The 18,156-nt window shown below is 43.4% G+C and overlaps 1 protein-coding gene across 2 annotated transcripts in view; it reads left to right on the forward strand.

The window, feature by feature from the left end:
- The window catches only part of KLHL32 (kelch like family member 32), an 866,209-nt gene that overhangs the window by 422,044 nt on the left and 426,009 nt on the right, over positions 1-18,156 (forward strand). For both annotated transcript variants that reach the window (XM_069235531.1, XM_069235532.1), the window contains exon 5: positions 8,634-8,732. In XM_069235531.1, the coding sequence (XP_069091632.1) occupies positions 8,634-8,732 (99 nt within the window). The remainder of the gene's footprint in view (positions 1-8,633; positions 8,733-18,156) is intronic.

Here is an 18,156-nt window from a genome sequence, read left to right on the forward strand (position 1 = left end):
AAGTGGAGAGGTTCATGCGAACTCTCAATACGGTGATCCGCATCGCCGTTGCTGGTGGCCAGGCTGTGGATTATGCCATATTCTCTTTTCTACGCAACTACAGACAAACACCTCACTCCACCAAGAACAGGGCACCGAGTCGCGTTGCATTTGGGAGGGCCTTTGCAGATATCATTCCTCATCACCCCTCGTTGGGCCCACCTGCAATGAACCGTGTTCACACTCAGGAAAAGAGGCGTGCGACCAACCAGCGGGCCAACCTGAGGCGGAAGGCTGCTCCGTCTGACCTCACTGTTGGGGATCAGGTGTTGTTGAAGCACGTCTTGCCAGGAAGTAAGTTCCGCACCCCTTTCGACACTGCCCCATGGACCATCATTCATCGAAAAGGATCTGCTGTTGTGGCTCATCGGGGAAGTGAGACTGTCACCTGCAGTGTATCCTTCTTCAAGAGGTACTGTCCTATGGGCGAGAATCCCCGGGGTGAGCTGCGTGGCGAGGATGATGACTCGCCGTCGTTACCGGTTGAGGAGGGCGGTTCAAATTCTTCACCTAATGCTCACTGAGACGAGTTACCAGGCCAGACGCAGGGTGACCCGCCGAGCACCATTTTTGATTCGTGTTCGGCCCAGAACCGATCAGAGGCGACCAAATATAACTTACGTAACAATCCCTGCCCTTCCACTCGTCTGCGTGACCACTTCTGTGAAGTGTGAATCTTTATCATGTCATAGTGTGTTGTTTGTTTATAAATTTTTGGAGGAATGTAGTGTCGCTGACAGGTGACGTAACCGATCAGCCGACACCGATAATTGGGAGGGGTTGCCGGAGTGCGTTAGACTTAGGTGATCCCCGGATGTTGGAGGCGGATTTCCCCTCCTTGTTTGTAAAATGTGGTTTACCCCGCGGCCTCTGGCCCGGGGTATAAGAATAAAGAGGGCGTGGTCGGTGGGCAGTCGCAGCGGCACCACGGCCCGGGAGAGACACGCCGGACCGCTGGTGCATAGAACTGGGCCGCATCCGACCACGCGGTCTCCAAAATAAACAAGTGTCTGCGTTATCTGTTCTGCCTGTGCGCATCACGCTACCGTGTCGGGGACGGTCTCGGACCCCCCCCCCCCCCCGATACTACAACCTTTAGGTCTCTAGAGGTATCACTCACTCCTGCTGGTCAGTTGGTATTAAGGTTCTTACATCTCTGACTAATGTGTTGTTTTTGATTTGTGAGTTTACGTTTTTTTAGTTTTCATTTTGGTACCTTGGAATTTCAGGCGTGTGGTGTTTCATTCTCAATGCTACTCCTGGGAGCTCACATGTGAGATAGGAACTGTTTTATGTCCTACATTGGGTGGCAATGTGCACATATATGCTACATATGTACCAAGTTGCACACAAAACACACCTGGAGCCTGAGGGTGGTTGGTCTTTTTCAAGGTATCTTTTTCAACTTATCATAGCCTTGTCTTCATTTGAGAGATTCGGATGCTACAAAGAACTTACATTCTTGGCTTAGCATTTGAGGCCAGGGACTCTGTGTTGGTAGTGTCTGCCATAAATAATTCCATCCTGGCTTATACTGTTAATTTGCATAACAGTGTTGCGTCATCCACAGAACCCTGGCGAAGCATCTTAATGGGGGATTCACAGACCAACCTGCCATCACGATACCTCACTTCTCAGTTATCCAAAAACCCTTGCATTGCATCCTAGACTGACTTGTATCATGTCCTGCGGGTTATCAGTGCTGGAGATCTTATGCTGCACGTATGACGATTTACAGGATCACTGTCCTGGGAAATCCAAGTGCTCTCAAAAATTAATATGACGCCACAAGTTCCAGCAGGGATTTGAAGCAAGGTCCCCTTTATGGTAAACGATTTCTGGAGTTAACGCATCTGCCCCGGAGATTTGCTCAGCCTGCGATTTCACATATTTAAATCCCAGAGGGGATGAGTCAGGTTTTCATCCTTTTGAGGTCAATAACTGTTAGTGTAGTATGTTAACAATGAAGCCTGGTATTAACTATATGGAGGCAAATACCTTTCAAGATACCGTGTCAGTGTTGTATATTTCAACCATGTGTGTTTAAAAAGTGCATAAACCAATTTAAAATGGGTTTTAAAAGCGGTGAAATCTTTGAAATCCATGCAAGCATCCTGCTCTCTGTCTTCTAAAAAATAAAAAAATAAGTAAGCGAATTATGTATCATTTATTTTGGCATAGTGCAGCTGATTACTGATTGAAACCTCTATTATCTGGGTCAGGGTGTTTGTGCTGCAACTGCAACAATCTGTGTGTAACCTGCAGGGCACAGGCTCCAGTGCCACTTATATTGCATGGTTGGCTATTGCACCTGCTGCATAAACGTGTAATTCAAAGGATGCAAAGTACAATCGCGGTATGATTGCATATCCTGATTATAAACCTGCTGCAGATATCTATGTGTGACCTCTAGGTCGCAATTTCCTATGCCAGTGAGTCGTGCTTCGATTTTACATCCACAACAGAGGGTTTTGATTATGTCCAATCCCTTCTCAGCAAAAAATGCTCCGACGCTTAATATGCTGTACACAGAGATGTGTGTATGGTAGTATGTGTGCGTTTAATCTGCAGATCACATGTTGCCTTCACAGTAAAATAAATGAGGATGTTATTGTGCCTACTGCAAGATCTTTATCCTGCAAGCAGGGTCAGACTGGGACAGAAAAGAGGCCCGGGCACTAAAATAAAAGTAGCCCTATTAATGAATTATATAGCTAAAAAGTGGCACATGTTCGTTATTTGGGTCAGTTCTGAACTTGTAAGTAACGCTGTACAGGTGTTTTGCAATGTATGGAAGACTATAGGTTTGTGATTGCTGCAGGCAATGCTTGTTTCAACATCAGAAAAAATCAACAGTAAAAACTGGCCCAGTAGACCAAAAACGGGCCCACGCACTGACCCGTCAGATCAGCCATTCTGGGCCTGCCTGATTGCCCCATAGAGCAGTCCGACTCTGCCTGCGAAACTGGTTTAGTGTGAGAAGATCCAGCCCCAGCTAGCTGCACAGGTCTGTGTATGTAACATGCAAAGTATATGTTTGTACGTCTGCGGCCCAAATGTTGAAATCATCCATGGTAAGGTGTCACTTAGGGATGGTGGAGATGTATGTAGACATGTTCAATAATCCTTTCCCCTTACTTTGCGATGAAAGTCTATTTTCTGAACCGTTAAGCTGTCTCGAGGCATTGCAATCCTTAGCTCAGTGGTTCGATACATATTTCAGAGTTCTCAATACCTGCTTTTTTTATTAAGTCCAATTAAAAGGGTAAAACGTTCTTGACCAGGTACATCAGTGTTTCTTGTCCACTCTACCTTTCAATGGCTCTGGATGCAATGATAGATGGGTCAATGGGTTTGCATAAAGGTGGCTGATAATCTAAAAAATGCTCAAAATCGAAGTCACCTAAATGACCACCATCCCTAATTAACAGGAGGTCCTGCTGAAGTCAGACATTGTCAAATCCGATTGGCAAGGGGTTTCTCCAGAATGTCAGTGTCTGCTTAACAGTAGCCAAATAGGGTTACAGTTGCCTTTGTCAAGGGACACAGATTAGAGATATTAATTACTATATCTACTGGTCGTGGTTCGTGGGTGAAATACTGATGCTTGAGTTGAACTAGCACTCAAGTGCACCTCCCCTGGGGCACTCAGCTGTAGGTGGTTGTGTGTTGTGTTTTAGAAAAGGGTGACTATGGTCACCATCTTTGGTACGACATGGGTCTCTTAATGGACACTGTTTCACCAGTGGAAATTAGAGAACTGGATTAAGGGTCAGGATGTAATTCAATGTTGCTGGAATTGTAATGGCTATAGATGTGGGTGAAAAGATTTCAGAATCAGCACCCCTGGCTTCAGTCAACCAGACCTTTAAACCGAGATTATAAAGGTAAAACATCAGTGTCTCTCTCAGGCTGAAAACAAGAGGTTGGATTCCTCGAATGTCTTCTGTCAGTCTTCTGTCCGTTTGCCACAAGGATGTTGTTGGGCTGGGTATGATGAGTTCTGCTGCAGTGCCCACGTGGCACCCGCGAGGCTCTCTTCTCTGGGACAGCCCCAATGCAGGCTTTTACTTTTTGTCTTCCGGTCTGGGGCCTCATCATCTCCACACCAGTTCTGTTCTACTCCAGATTCTAAACTGTCACTACCCTCCGTGGAAAGGGTGATACGCTAAGTACAGTTGCCGTCCTTTCTCAGCCTTCATGTAAGTTCAGAAGAAAGAGTGGCACAGCTGTAATCCTAGGACAAAAAAGAAAAGACGTGGAGCCTGTCAGAGGAATTGTGAAAAATACTCCTGGAGTATTTGACAAATGCATCCTGTTCAAGAGCTCTCTGACAGCGTCACTCGTCCTTATTTTAATAATGCTAGATTAGTTCACGGTAATAATCTCTTCCTCACTTTATACGTTCTCTGTACAGTGACTGATATGTTCAAATATACATTCGTACGCAAAATTATCCAAAGGCTTTCACGTATCATTTTTATCCCTTTTTGGAAGAAGAGTAACCAGTGCTTGCGTCTTGGTTGAAAGTGAAAAGGCTGTAGAGTTGACCTGTTCTAGTCAGCGCACAATGGAACTCCTATTCCTGTGCAATATAATTGGTACAAATCCGAAGAGAAACACCTCTGTAGGTCGTGTCTGCTCCTTTCTTCAACTTGCACACAGTCGACATGTCAATTTTTGATAACTTAGCTATTCAGACTGGAGAGGAAGTCCTCCTTTTTCACTTGCGAATTGTATCAGTGTATACAGATTAGTTTGTTGAACTTCACGTCTTTTTTTTCCTTATCCTTAGCCTGCACGCTGAAAGTCTTGCCTTTTTTCTCACCCAAAACCCAGAACTTCTTTTTAGTTGTAATATTGTGAACATTTCTCTAATCAGATAAAAATATATTTTGGTGAATGGTGAGCACGTTGTAATTGCCTTGTTTCTATCTATTTACACTGAACAACTGAATTTTAGTCAACTCCTTAAATATGCATTTGAAACTGCTCCAAAATGTGCTGGACCTTTCACATTTCTCTCTATGGAGCTGCTTGTTTTGTTGCTCATGAAGTCATTTCACTCTTTATGCCTCAAACCTTTTACATTATCTTTCACATATCCATCCTTTATTTTCTAGCAATAAGGTATTAAGAGCCACAGAGACATCAGCCATTTTATCTAAACTGTTGTTAGACCTGCCATCCCTGGCGTGGATTCCCCCTGTATTTTTGCCTCTGCCTCCTGTATTTTTGACTGTGTGATGGATTTCGTTTTTGCTGGTTTTGGTACTCTGAGAACTTTACCATTGCTTATCTGTATTAATGTGCAAGTGCTCCCTGTGTAAATGTGATTATGATTGGTTATTCATAATGGGCATATTAGATTTACTAGTAAGTCACTAGTACAGTGCACCATGTATGCCCAGGGCCTGTAAATCAAATGCTACGTGTGGGCCTGCAGCACTGATTGTGCCACCCACATGAGTAGCCTTGTAAATATACCTCAGACCTGCCATTGTGATGTCTGTGTGTGCAGTTTTAAACTACCATGTCAAACTGGCAAGTGCACCCACTTACCAGGCCCAAACCTGGCTTTTTAGTACATGTAAGGCACACCTAAGGTAGTCCCAAGGTAGATACATGGGCAGGTTGCAGTGTTTTTAAAAGGTAGGACATGTACTAGTTTGCTTTACATGTCCTAATAGTGAAGTACTGCCAAATCAATTTTTCACTATTGCAAGGCTTATCTCTCCTATAGGTTAACATTGGGATTGCCTTGAACTATCTCTTAAGTGTAGTTTCCCACTGGGAGCATATAGAGATATGGAGTTTGGGGTATCTGAACTCACAATACATCTTTTGCTGTAGGTGTTTTTTAAATTGCATGTTTGAAAATGCCACTTTTAGAAAGTTCGCATTTTGTTGCTTAACCAATCTGTGCCTCTGCCTGGCTGTGGAATACACGTCTGGGTCAGGATGACAGTTGGGCTGGGTGTGAATTCAATCTAGACAGTCATACAAAGGGAGCTGAGGTGTGCCCTGCATATCCTGACGGGTCGTCCTGGGGTAGAGTAGTGGGAGGAGCTGACACTTTCACCTACCTGTCCTTACACAATACAGTCTCAAATTCGTTAGAGTGTGCCTGGCACCAGGGCAGGAAAGGCAGGGTCTTGTGCACTACAAATACTTTCCTTTGAAGTGTGCCTACTTCAAAGGCAGAAATGAGTATAAGTATTGGACCCAAACCCCCAGAGTTTTAGAACACTTCTGGATCAAGAGGAGACTCTGCCAAGGAGAAGTGCTGAAGAGCTGTGAGGTGGATTACTGCCCCTTTGCGGTGTGTGCTTTGCTGGGTTGGCCTGCAGTCGCTGCTTCTGGTTTGGAGATGACAAAGACTGGACTTTGCTGTGCATCCTTCTTGTGAAGTTTCTCCAAGTGCTTGAACTGAGCTTGCCTCCTGTTAAGTAGTCTCAGGGACATCAAAGACTTCACCTGCCAGCCCCTGGGGTCTCTTGCTGAAGACCTTGGCTTGCCCAGAGGTGCCCTCTCCAGTTCCTGGGACCTTGGGAGTGAAATCTGGCATTAAACAAGAAGAAATAGGCACATCAACTCCGGACTACCAGAACCGGTGCCGCTGCCTGACTCTGTGCCCCTGCCTGTAACTGAGGCATTGGTCCCCGCTGAAGTGCGATGACTGTAACCGACACCACAGGTTTGAGGCCACTGCAGCGCCTCTGATGTCCCGCAACATCGTGAGTCCAGAGTGCTGTGTCACTGACGTCCATGACCCCCGACTCCACTGCAGCATCTGTGGCTCTGTGGAGTGACCGCAACACTGCAAAGTCGCTTCATCACGTCTTGACCTGCTGGACTCATCAACCCCACCGAATCGAAAGGAACTGATGCCTCACCACTGATGCCGCTTAACCTCTGCTGCCACCGTAAGGAACCGACATTTCACCTCCCTGCATAGCAGTAAGGAACCAACACCTCACCTCCTGCATGGCAATACGGAACCAACGCCACACCGGTTCCAGCCGCGCCTCACCTCCCCAACTGCGTGCCAAGTCTTTGACTCTGCCTCGTCTCTAAGGTCCTGTACCTGAGGTCTGTGCAACTCCGTGACTGGTGCTGCACTCCCTCATGAGTGGCGTCGAGCTGTTGGGAATGTCTGTCACAACGCTGTGATATTACCAGTTGGAGCTATTGTGTTTCTAAGTGGTTTATTTGAATTTAATCGTAAAAAATTCATATTTGTCTTGTGTGTGTTGGATTTTTGGTCTTGTTTTTCTTAGATAAATATTGCCTATTTTTCTAAACTGGTGCGTTGTCCATTTGTAGTGTTTTGACTGTGTTACGGTGTGTGGGTACAAATGCTCAACTCATTTGAGATAAGCCTGACAGCTCGTGCCAAGCTACCAAGGGGGTGAACAGGGGTTATCTTCGGAGTGTGACTCCCTTACCCTGACTAGAGTGAGGATCTCTACTTGGACAGGGTGTAAACTGGCTGCCAACTAGAGACCCCATTTCTAACAACTGTGTTCTGCTTTAGAAGCTTCATACAAGTTATATATGAACATAATAACAAGACACTTTGGGGGTCATTCCGACCCTGGTGGTCCATGACCGCCAGGGCCGGGGACCGCGGAAGCACCGCCAACAGGCTGGCGGTTCTTCCTGGGCCATTCTGACCGCGGCGGTAAAGCCACGGTTAGAAAAGGGCAACCAGCGGTTTCCTGCCGGTTTACCCCTGGCCCAGGGAATCCTCCAGCGCCGCCATGGGGATTCCGACCCCCTTCCCGCCATCCTGTTCCTGGCGGTTTTTACCGCCAGGAACAGGATGGCGGGAACGGGTGTTGTGGGGCCCCCTAACAGGGCCCCATAATGATTATCAGTGTCTGCTTTGCAGACACTGAAAATCGCGACGGGTGCCACTGCACCCGTCGCACCCCTACAACTCCGCCGGCTCCATTTGGAGCCGGCTTCATTGTTGAGGGGGGAAAGGTGGGAAAGCCAGAATGGCCGCCGGTGCGGTCATTCGGCGGTGACCGCATGGCGGGCGGCGACCGCCGCCCGCCGCGGTCAGAATGACCGCCTTTATCTGTTATGTCTCGTAAACCGCCCTTCACTTAAGATGGTACCATTGTCAACATGTGAGCTTATTTTAATACCCATCATCAAAGTCGGGAAAAGTTTTGTTACTACCACTGTGATTAATAACGTGAATATGTTTTGGATATTACAAATATCCATCTTCCAGTCTCATTTTATTGTCTTCTATAAGGGCAAAGTGTGAAATAAATGTGCATGTTTGGGAATAGGGGATAGCTGGCCACACCTGCCTGCACGGGACCTACGTATTTTTAATTTTGTATATGTTTTCTGGTTCTCCCACAATAAAAGTCAAACTTCCAAAGAATAATAAAACGGCAAATGTATTTTTCATGAGATTATCTAAAAGTATTTCGTTGCAGATTAGAGAAGTAAAGCACGCAAGAAATGCGATAGAACTGTGTGTAAATGGATGGTGTTCATACAGATGTTAATCTACTGTTTTTTTCATTTTAATTCTTCAGTTTACAATTGTTTTTTGTTTTTTTGTTACTTAGATTTTGCTGGAGCCAGGCGCGATTCAGGATGTACTGGCAGCAGGGAGCCATTTGCAGCTGCTGGAGCTCTTAAATTTATGTTCCCACTATCTTATTCAGGTAAGATCTGTCCTTGATTGTACTTGCAGTTCATCCTAAGGGAATTTTTCTTTAAAAATAAAAGGTATTTATGAACATTGTGTGGTAGTCCTGCAGAAGGTAACAAAGTGTCTTCCATTCCTCATGTTGTGGGCTTTGTTTTTGTATAATTCTCGTGGGTTCCCCTTGTGCAGCTGGTATGGTATTGAAAGCACATTGCCTTGCGCAGTGAAAAGATTTGCTGCAGGAACTGTAGAAAATATACAAAAGCGAAAAGACGACACTTAAATAACACGGTTGTAATCTACATTTTAAGGTGCTCTGAAGAGTGCTCTGGAAAGCTGCCTTTTTTGTAAAAGCAATAATCAAGTCTCAAAATCGGTCCCTAGGATCATTACCTTTTTAAATAGCATCGTAACGAACTAATATATTTTTATTTTCTGAAAAAGTGAGTGGTATTCCCACTGGGCTAGGTAGACGACCTTTAAATATTTTAACCTGGTTTGTGATAAAACCCGAAATTGAGCGTTTAGGGGCAATCCAAAGTTATTGGGCCCGCATTGTGACAGCTGGGGTATTTTGCTTCTGGTGTCCTGAGACCCTCGTACTTCGGACCCCTAAACTGGGGACCAAATACTCTTTTTAGCATTTCAATCTCAGGATAGAAAGCCAGAACAGTCAAATGCTTACCCAAGGATGTACGATAGGCTAAAAGCTCAGAACTCAGAAGTCAAACAAGTAACATTCAATTAATCAGTGTCCAGTCTGTGTTTTTTTCATAAAGGAAAATTACTTTAGTACACACAAAAATAAATACTCCACACAAAATTACAAATATATACAAAATGGCAAGTGAAAAAGATAATGAGAACGCATTCGAAACTGCTGAAACATATAAGGCCATGTACTAAAGAAAGGTCACAGAAAAAATAACTCCCTAAATGCAGCCTAGATCCCATAGGTCTAAGGCACCTTTCATGTTTTATGCACCACAGACCCCAACTATTAAAGCCACAGTACCTCCATATATTCCTGTAGCAATCGTAGTGTGCAATCATACAAAGTCAGAGCTACTGGCTGTGTCCGAGGGTATTAATATATTCATTGAATAATCAGAAAACATACATTACTATATCTATGGGCAGTTTATGATTTCATTACAAATATGAACTTTATCTGCCTTTCACTATTGAAAATCCAAAAATGTGTTATTACACACTTTTAATAGTAACATTCCAAAACAGTGAACATTTAACTGAAAACCATATTTCTATTGTTGTACCCAGTTGCTAAGCAACCTCTAGAGACTCACAAACTGAAAGAGTCCACAAGCTCTTAGGGTTTCACCCAAAGGTTAGCTATAGGAGTATTGAAAACAGCCACAGTCCCTAACTCCATACCACAGCAGACCTAGAGTGCTTCTTTCCAAATCAAGCTAGTGGAATAATGAGGGTTCCGCCACTGTTCTGAGATGCCCTCAGCACAATTTCATCTCTTTGGTGGTGCCCAGGCCCTCCAAGGGCTCCGCACACCAATTACGCAAAACTTTCAAATGAGGCCTAAATGTCTCTTTCCTTTTTCTATGGTTCTGTTTTTTCTTGTTTGTTGCAGTCCACTCAGCTTGGTGAGAAAGATAGTGAGTGCTGTCAGGACACCTTGTGTGTGAGGCATCCAAACACCTCACAGGGATACCCCTGATGGACCCAGGGGCTCTACATGTATGGAAGATACTATTGTGCTCCCAACTTCTAATTAGGGAGTGTCTGTAAAAATATGCATTGGCTTATGCCAGGTCTTTTGTTCACCAAGACTACAAACAAGGCTCTGGGAGTACAATGTCAGTGTAGAGGCACTCCTAGTCCCCTGGGAGATCCCAAGCACATGGGCTTCCTTGGGAAATATTTCAAAAAGCACTGGTTGGAGTTATGAGTTCCTTGACCAGGCCACCTCACAGCCTTTGGGGACCTGCCAGGAATGCAGAGAAGCCACACGAGTGGCAAGCTTATACTGGAATATTTCTGGTGTGCTGGACCATTTCCAAAATTGTTTGTTTTGCTTTGCTCCTGGTGGCATTTGCTTGTGGATACTTGACACTCAAATTTTAGAAGCTGATTATTGTGTGATTTTAGGTGCTTTTCTACTTCTTCTTGGCATTGTTGCTTCCTCCTTTTTTGCAGCCATGTGCCGGAAGAACCTTGACCACCCCTCTTGTCCAGCCCTTAGCAGTCCCCTGACCTAAGAACACTCTTACAGTAGCACTCTAGGTCCCCAGGGCAGACCAATATCTATGCCTGCACTCCCAAGCTCCCAAGTTGTTCTGCCACATGCAGGGTTCTTGTGTGTTTAGTGGGAGCTTGGAGTACCTAATCCTATGGCACCCATGGCCCAGACCAATCCACAGTAATCCAAGGGGTTCCTCTCCAATATAAGTTGAAGTACAAGCCCAGAATACATTGTGTGGGGCCATCCTCGTCTATCTCTTTCTCATTTTCTCAAAGGCTTTTCCCTGAACACAAGTTTAAAATGACCACATTGGTTATCTCTCTCAACACCAATGTTTGGCACCTTCAGGTATCAGCCAATGGGCTTAACAACCACACTGCACAGCAATCTGTAAAGAATCAAAATTAAATCAAGGTGGTTGCTTGAAAAACCATTGAAACGGATCTCCATCTCTGAGTCAACCCCCCCAGGTCCGGTTTCTTACCTCCAAGCTTCAAAGAAATCCCCTTGTGATGATTGGGCCAAATGGCTGCCTGCTCCATTCTTTGTCTACTGTGGGAGCATTCTGTCAGTGCTTGCCAAGGAGATGCATTTAATTTCCTTATGGAGATATGAAATCTGGAACTTCGTATGCCATAAGACAAGTAATCTCCACAAATGGATCTATTATTCCGGGGAACTTTAACTGCCAACTGGCCAGCATAGTAACTAACATGGGCTCACAGGGTAGACCGTGCATCATTCCATTAAGGATGGCTCAGTGAAATATGTTCAATTTTAAAAGTAAATAAGGATATGCATCTAGAGTAAAACTAACACTGGAATAGTATTCATAATCCAAACGTCAGTAAGGAAAAACATGCCAATCAAGTTATCTTTCGGGCTTATTTTATCCATGATGTAAAAACAGTTTAAACCCTATGGATTTTACACTTCTCCCAAGAAAAATGACATTTTTTATTTGACTCTCTTCACAATTTTAAGACCTCAGTAGTCCATAACCAATTAATTCTGACTCTCATCTGCCTCACTGCTACCTGCTAGCAGATGCCAGGCTGAGTCAGACGACTTTCTTTCTCACTTAGCCTGAACATGTGTGTCCTTGTGTGTATACTTATGTTCTTGTGTAACCTACGTAGCAATGGCCCTTATAATAAAAAGTGGGCTCTGGAGGTTATATCTCAAATCCAGTTTTAGAAGAAATTTATAGTGAGTGAGAATGCCTTGGGAGACTCTCATAACAGAGCCCCAAAAAGGAGAGGTAGAAAAGCAAAAAAATAATTACAGGTCTTTCAACATGTTCTATGATCATGTCTTATCTAACCTGTCCCGTAGAATACAGTTGCCATTGTCTCTGCATGATGTGCTTGTGGGCTTGTCATCTTTGAAGTATGCCTAGTTGAGGAATGTTTTTTATTGTTCTCCAGGCAATATTATGATGTGCTAGTAATCTTTTTGGGGTAACCTATGAATCATGCATCTAGTACTATCGTGCTTTACAGAAGAACATAAAACATTAACTTTTATTCAGTGTACTTTTTTTAGGTACCGCCTACCAGACAGCACACACTGTCTGATAGGGAAAGACTTTTGTGGGTTTGCGAAAACTTGGAGTAGGCTTGCAGCCCATTAGTTGCTTACCATTGGTTGGATTCAGTGTCACTCTCATCAACATGAGTCTGACACAATGGCATTTGTCCCTCTCCTGGAATATATTCTCCTTACCATCTTTTTGATTGTCTGTCTTGTATTCTCCCGCTGCTCATTTTGAAGGGAGCTGCGTTTTATTTTTTAGTTAAGCACTTGTGAAAGTGCATGTGTTTATATTGATCTCTCTCCTGTGTGCTTCTCACCTCAGCATGCTTTCTGTTGCTCTTTCCTCCCCCATCAGTACCTCATACATAGTTTCTCCCATGCCTTCTTTTTTTTTGCTATATTCTATTTGTTTTTCCATTTCTTCGTCAACAGCCTGCTGCTGTACATTTGCTGACAGGGCTTGGGGCTCTCATGCACCCTTATCTAGCACCACTGTCTTCCAAATTGACTGATGCATAAATAAAGGCGATTAAAAGAGGACTGAATACACCAACGCGGGTGGCCATCTTTAAATGGTGCTTTTTGGCTTGGCTTCATCTAATTCAAGACAATGGCTTACAATTAGGGTGCCCGCATTGTCAATCTTATTGGCTAGCTCCACATTTAAGGGCTTGCCTATCTCTCCTGGTGTTGTATCCTGCCTATGTAACATGGCATCTTTATTTTCCCTTTGTTTGGCCTACTTGCAGACCTGAATTGTGTAAGTTGACCCTGTTGACAGTAATTTGGAGTACAGAGAAACATAGGGTCAGTGGTAACATTGGCCTCACTGCTGCTTGTTGCTCAGTAAAGACAAAGGTCCAGCCTGGTGCCTTAATAGAGGGGAACCAACTTTGTCCTCACTAATTAAGGAATATGATAGACCACAACAATACAAATACTCCCACCTTGTTCCCTTCGGGAATAACTCACTCAGAATCAATTACCCACCTAACATATCCACAAAATGGAGCAAACTCTCATATCTGACTCCTATTTCTGCTTCTCAAAAGAAGCCATCAAGACCTATCTGATCTTTCATGGGAGACATGCAGCAAAATGGTAGGATGCGTTTCACTCCTGCGAGGCAGTCAGTGCCACACATAACATCCCCTATGTTCTCAAGCTCATAATATCACCCTCCCCTGCACTCAAAGTGACAGCTACCATCCCTATTTATATTAATGGCAACATACTTATCAAAGCAACGGACAATGACCTAGAAGCATTTGACTCACTTTTTAATGACCTAAAAAGGCAAGTAGCAACCCCAACAAATCCTCCTGGATACCCACTACTTACTCTGTCTCCCAACCATGACTTTAAACCCACTAACTCCGCCCAAAATTATACCTCAAACGGCTATTGCAGCCCTGCAGTCCACATAGCCCCACAGAGACTCCAGCTAGATCAGTCTACAGAAAAAAACCTCGCAGCCCGAGGAGCAACCACTCAACAACAGGAAGTGGGTCAGCGACAAAGAAACATTACCCAGACAAGGAGCCGGTGATAGCAACAAAAACACAGACAGATCACAAACATTCACAAACAGTCACAAAAACAATAATGTAACTTGCCAATGCCTACCTCCTCAGGGAAGACATAGAATAGGTCAAGAAGAAGGTCATCACACTTTTTCTAACACTTGAGATGGTGTACATCACCACTAGCGAGCAGAAAATTTAGCTACAGCAGCGGCCTCACAACTCCCAGAGACAACAAGCTTCACAGACCAAAGAAGAACAAATAATCACCTCTCCAAAGAAGAGATGAAACTCCCTGCTAATATACTGTCAGTTCCGACAGAAAACATCCCATGATGCAACATTCAACATTCTGATTTTCTAGACTTCCAACGGCAATAACCAGAGATACACCCCTCTACAAGTCAATCACAACAACTTGATCCCGATCGCAACAAACACAGTGCCCACCACTGTTTATCATAAAACAGTAACCAACCTGAAACTCATGCTGCACAATTGCAGATCAGCTGCAAAACACACAAAACTGGTCAAGCAGATGTTATCTTAGTACATGAGCTGGACATCCGCTTCCTAAGAGAAACCTGTCTCAACCCAATGGCAGCTTCAATAATGGACCTTCTTATACCCCCATACCTTGCCATCAAATGTCTAGACCACGCAGGAAAGCAGCAGAGAGGTCTCACTATAATTTACAGAAACTCACTAACCTTAAACTAGCTCTGTCTTGAAGATACCTCATCGTTTGAACTCCTGGGAGCTGAAAACAAACTTCAAAAGAAACTGCTAGCGAAAACTCTCCTGAAATATCACCCACCGGGTAACAACACAGTCTTCCTGGAGCAACCTATGGGGACGATAACTTCCAATGACACTTCACTCTCTAACACAGTACTATTAGGAGATTTCAACCTGCATTGGAACATCTGGAAAGAATTTGGAAGAAGGACCCAAACATTACCCATTTTGAACAGCTGAGATGGCACAGAACCTCACACAAAAAGGCTCCCTTAAATGCCAAATCATCAGCAATCAGACCTCAACTAGACAGAGCAAAGAACAGGCCCAGAAAACTCTTTGACATTATAAGGTAATCAGGAAAACTAGCAGGGCCCAATATTGTAGACAACTCAACTGACATCTCTTATGGCTTCTCTTCTATCTTTAAAGATGAAATTGCAACCATAAGTCAATCTATTTCCAGCAAAGACAGTACCCAACCTAGGGTATCTATCAACCCCACTCTCTCTAGACATAGTAAGAACTCTGACCAACACACTCCAGCCATCCCAAGTGAAAACGGAGCCTCCTGGAACATTTTCAGATCTCTGTCTGAGGAGGAAATCCAGAAAACTGTTCAGTCAATGAAACCCACCACACAATATGATGACCCCATCTCCTCCCACCTACTGAAAGAGATCAACCAGTCAGTCACTTCCTTATGGACTTAAATTGTGAACGCATCTTTCCAACAAGGATCCCTCCCAGAATGCCTTAAGGTGGCTAAAGTATCTCCCTTGCTAAAACAAAACAGGCACTGACCAGAAAGACTCAAACTACTTCCGACCAGTATCCTGTCTGCCTTTTTCCTGAAAATGGTAGAAAAATGCACCCACGATCAGCTATGCAAATATATCAAGAATTTTGACCTATTGGATAAACATCAATCAGGTTTCAGGCCTGGACACAATACCAAGGTCACTATTCTTAACATCCTAGATGATATTCAAACTTCACTTGACCAAAACAGATCATGCCCTCTATTACTTCCAGATTATTCAGCAGAGTTCGACACGGTCAGCCACAAATGCCTCAGAGAAAACCTTGAATTCAGAATGGGCCTATCAGGAGCCATCCTGAACTCCTACAGACCTGACAACAAACAGTCAAAATTGGTATCAGATATAGTAGACATTGACAGGGGTATTGCGCAAGGATCTACAATTTTACCAACACTCTTCACTCTACATGTGGAAGCACTCGCTGAAATCCCGAAGCAATCAAATATGTCATACCACATGTATGCAGATGATACCCAGTCCTACATCAAACTCTCCTCTCAAGAGGATATCCAGAGATTGGATAACACCATGAGGAAAACACAGAACTGGCTGGCACTCAACCATGTAAAACTAAATCCACTGGAAACAGAATTCATTATTTTCTCCCCACCCCTGAGATCCCTGCAATGGCAACTACGGTCCCTAAACTTCAAATTACTTAACTGCACCCCAGCCATCTGTACTCCGTAAAATCAATAGACATCACACTAGACTCAAATCTAAACACGCAAGCTCACATACAAGCTGCAACTAGAAGTGCTAACTTTCATCTGCACCTGCTAAAAAAAAATAAACCCCTCATACCACTAGGAGACTTCAAAATGGTGGTTCAATCCCAAGTACTCAAGTCTAGACTACGGGAATGCCATGCTCATAGGTTTACCTAAAGCCAGCCTATCCCCTATGAAAGCACCAACAAATGCAGCAGCAAGACTTTTTAACAAGCACACATCATTTCGACCGCATTTCACTATCACTGAGAGCCCTCAACTGGCTCACTGTTGAAGCGAGGATCCAACTGAAAGTTGTTTGCATAACACTTAAACCTCTATACAACTGTGGTCCTAAATACATGGCAAATAGGATCAAGCTATCGGGAGGTGGAAGGGATTTCAGAAGTGCAAAATCCCTCATACTAGAAGCAGCAAGATTCAAAAAAGGAAATATCACAGCGGCACTTTCTCCGTAACTGCTCCAAAATATGGAACTCCCTACCACCCTTAACAAGAGCAATAACCTCACTCAAGCTTTTTAAGAAGGAAGTTAAAGCCATACTCCAGAAAAATATGTACCATAAGAGAACTACTACTAGAACAACGGGTACCATAAGAGAACGCTTTAGAGGCTGTCTTTCACTCTATTTTATATTGTATTCTACTGTTAATATTACATCCTATTGTTTTTGCCTTCCTCTTTAAACTCTATGAATAGCATATCTTAAGTAACTGGCATTTTTACTTTAATATACCCCTCATCAGTTCTCTCGTTGTACAGCGCTCTGATTTCATGATGATCATGTCTGCACTTTATAAAACACAATAAATAAATAAAGCCTAACGCTATGCAGTTATGTCGTCGCTTAATGTTGATGGCAATTAGATTTGAATCAGCAGATCAGGAATTGTGTTCTTGCAGGGGTATGTTGTATTTCAGCTTCTGGTGACATTTTCATTTTTGTCCTAAAAAAACAAACCGGATTAAATGATTTATTTTAAATTATATTGAACTCTAGCTTTCATTTTAAAAAACACCAACTCCAAAAATAATCTGGATTATGTCTCAAATCTATTCTCAGTCCATTTAATACGAATTAATTCAATAATCCCCATCAAACCAGTGCAATTTAAAGTGTGTGGAGTAGTTTTGTTTTTTAAACTCAGATTACTGGGTTACATTTGCCTTTATTTGGGGGCAGGGATGTCTTTGATCTTGTTTCTGTGCCTTCAGTTGATGCAAAGAAAGGCACTCAGAATTTGACCTGACCCCCAATTTAATTTTCAATGTCTGATCTCACTGTAATTGCCATTTTTATACAAGAATCTGTATTCCCTGGACAGAGCAGCTTGTGCATATTTGGAGGGGATGGTAGTGGGCTCTGACATTGCATCAGGCAAAAAGGCTCAGGTGAGGGCTTTTGGCCACTTAAAAAATATCAAACACATGAAGACATTCATCCTTAGACTAAAATTCGAATCATTTATTGACTCCACAAATGTTGCATTTAATGATAAGTGAGATTGTTGTTCCAATTATCGTTTACTTATTTTGGCACACATTATATCCGATAGTCTTTGCTCAGTCCAAGATTACGCCCCACACTCCAACAAGAACACTATTTATAATGTGTTGATATTGTTTGCAAAATGCTCTCTAAGTCTGTGTCAAGCTCATTTTAACCAAAAGATCAAATCATAAGTCTGCATAGCATGCCCTTCTGTAAACCACCTTTGCAACTTTTCATGAGCAATGGGTAATCTACTAGTCAGAAATAAATTGATAGTGCATTAGTTGAAGAGGCAGAGGTTGAGCAGTTGGCTATGCCCTTAAGTTTTTCGCCTAATTATTGTGACCTTTTGGATCTGGGAGAGTACAACTTGTGGA

This window comes from Pleurodeles waltl, chromosome 5 (assembly GCF_031143425.1).
Source record: "Pleurodeles waltl isolate 20211129_DDA chromosome 5, aPleWal1.hap1.20221129, whole genome shotgun sequence".
Lineage (NCBI taxonomy): Eukaryota > Metazoa > Chordata > Amphibia > Caudata > Salamandridae > Pleurodeles > Pleurodeles waltl.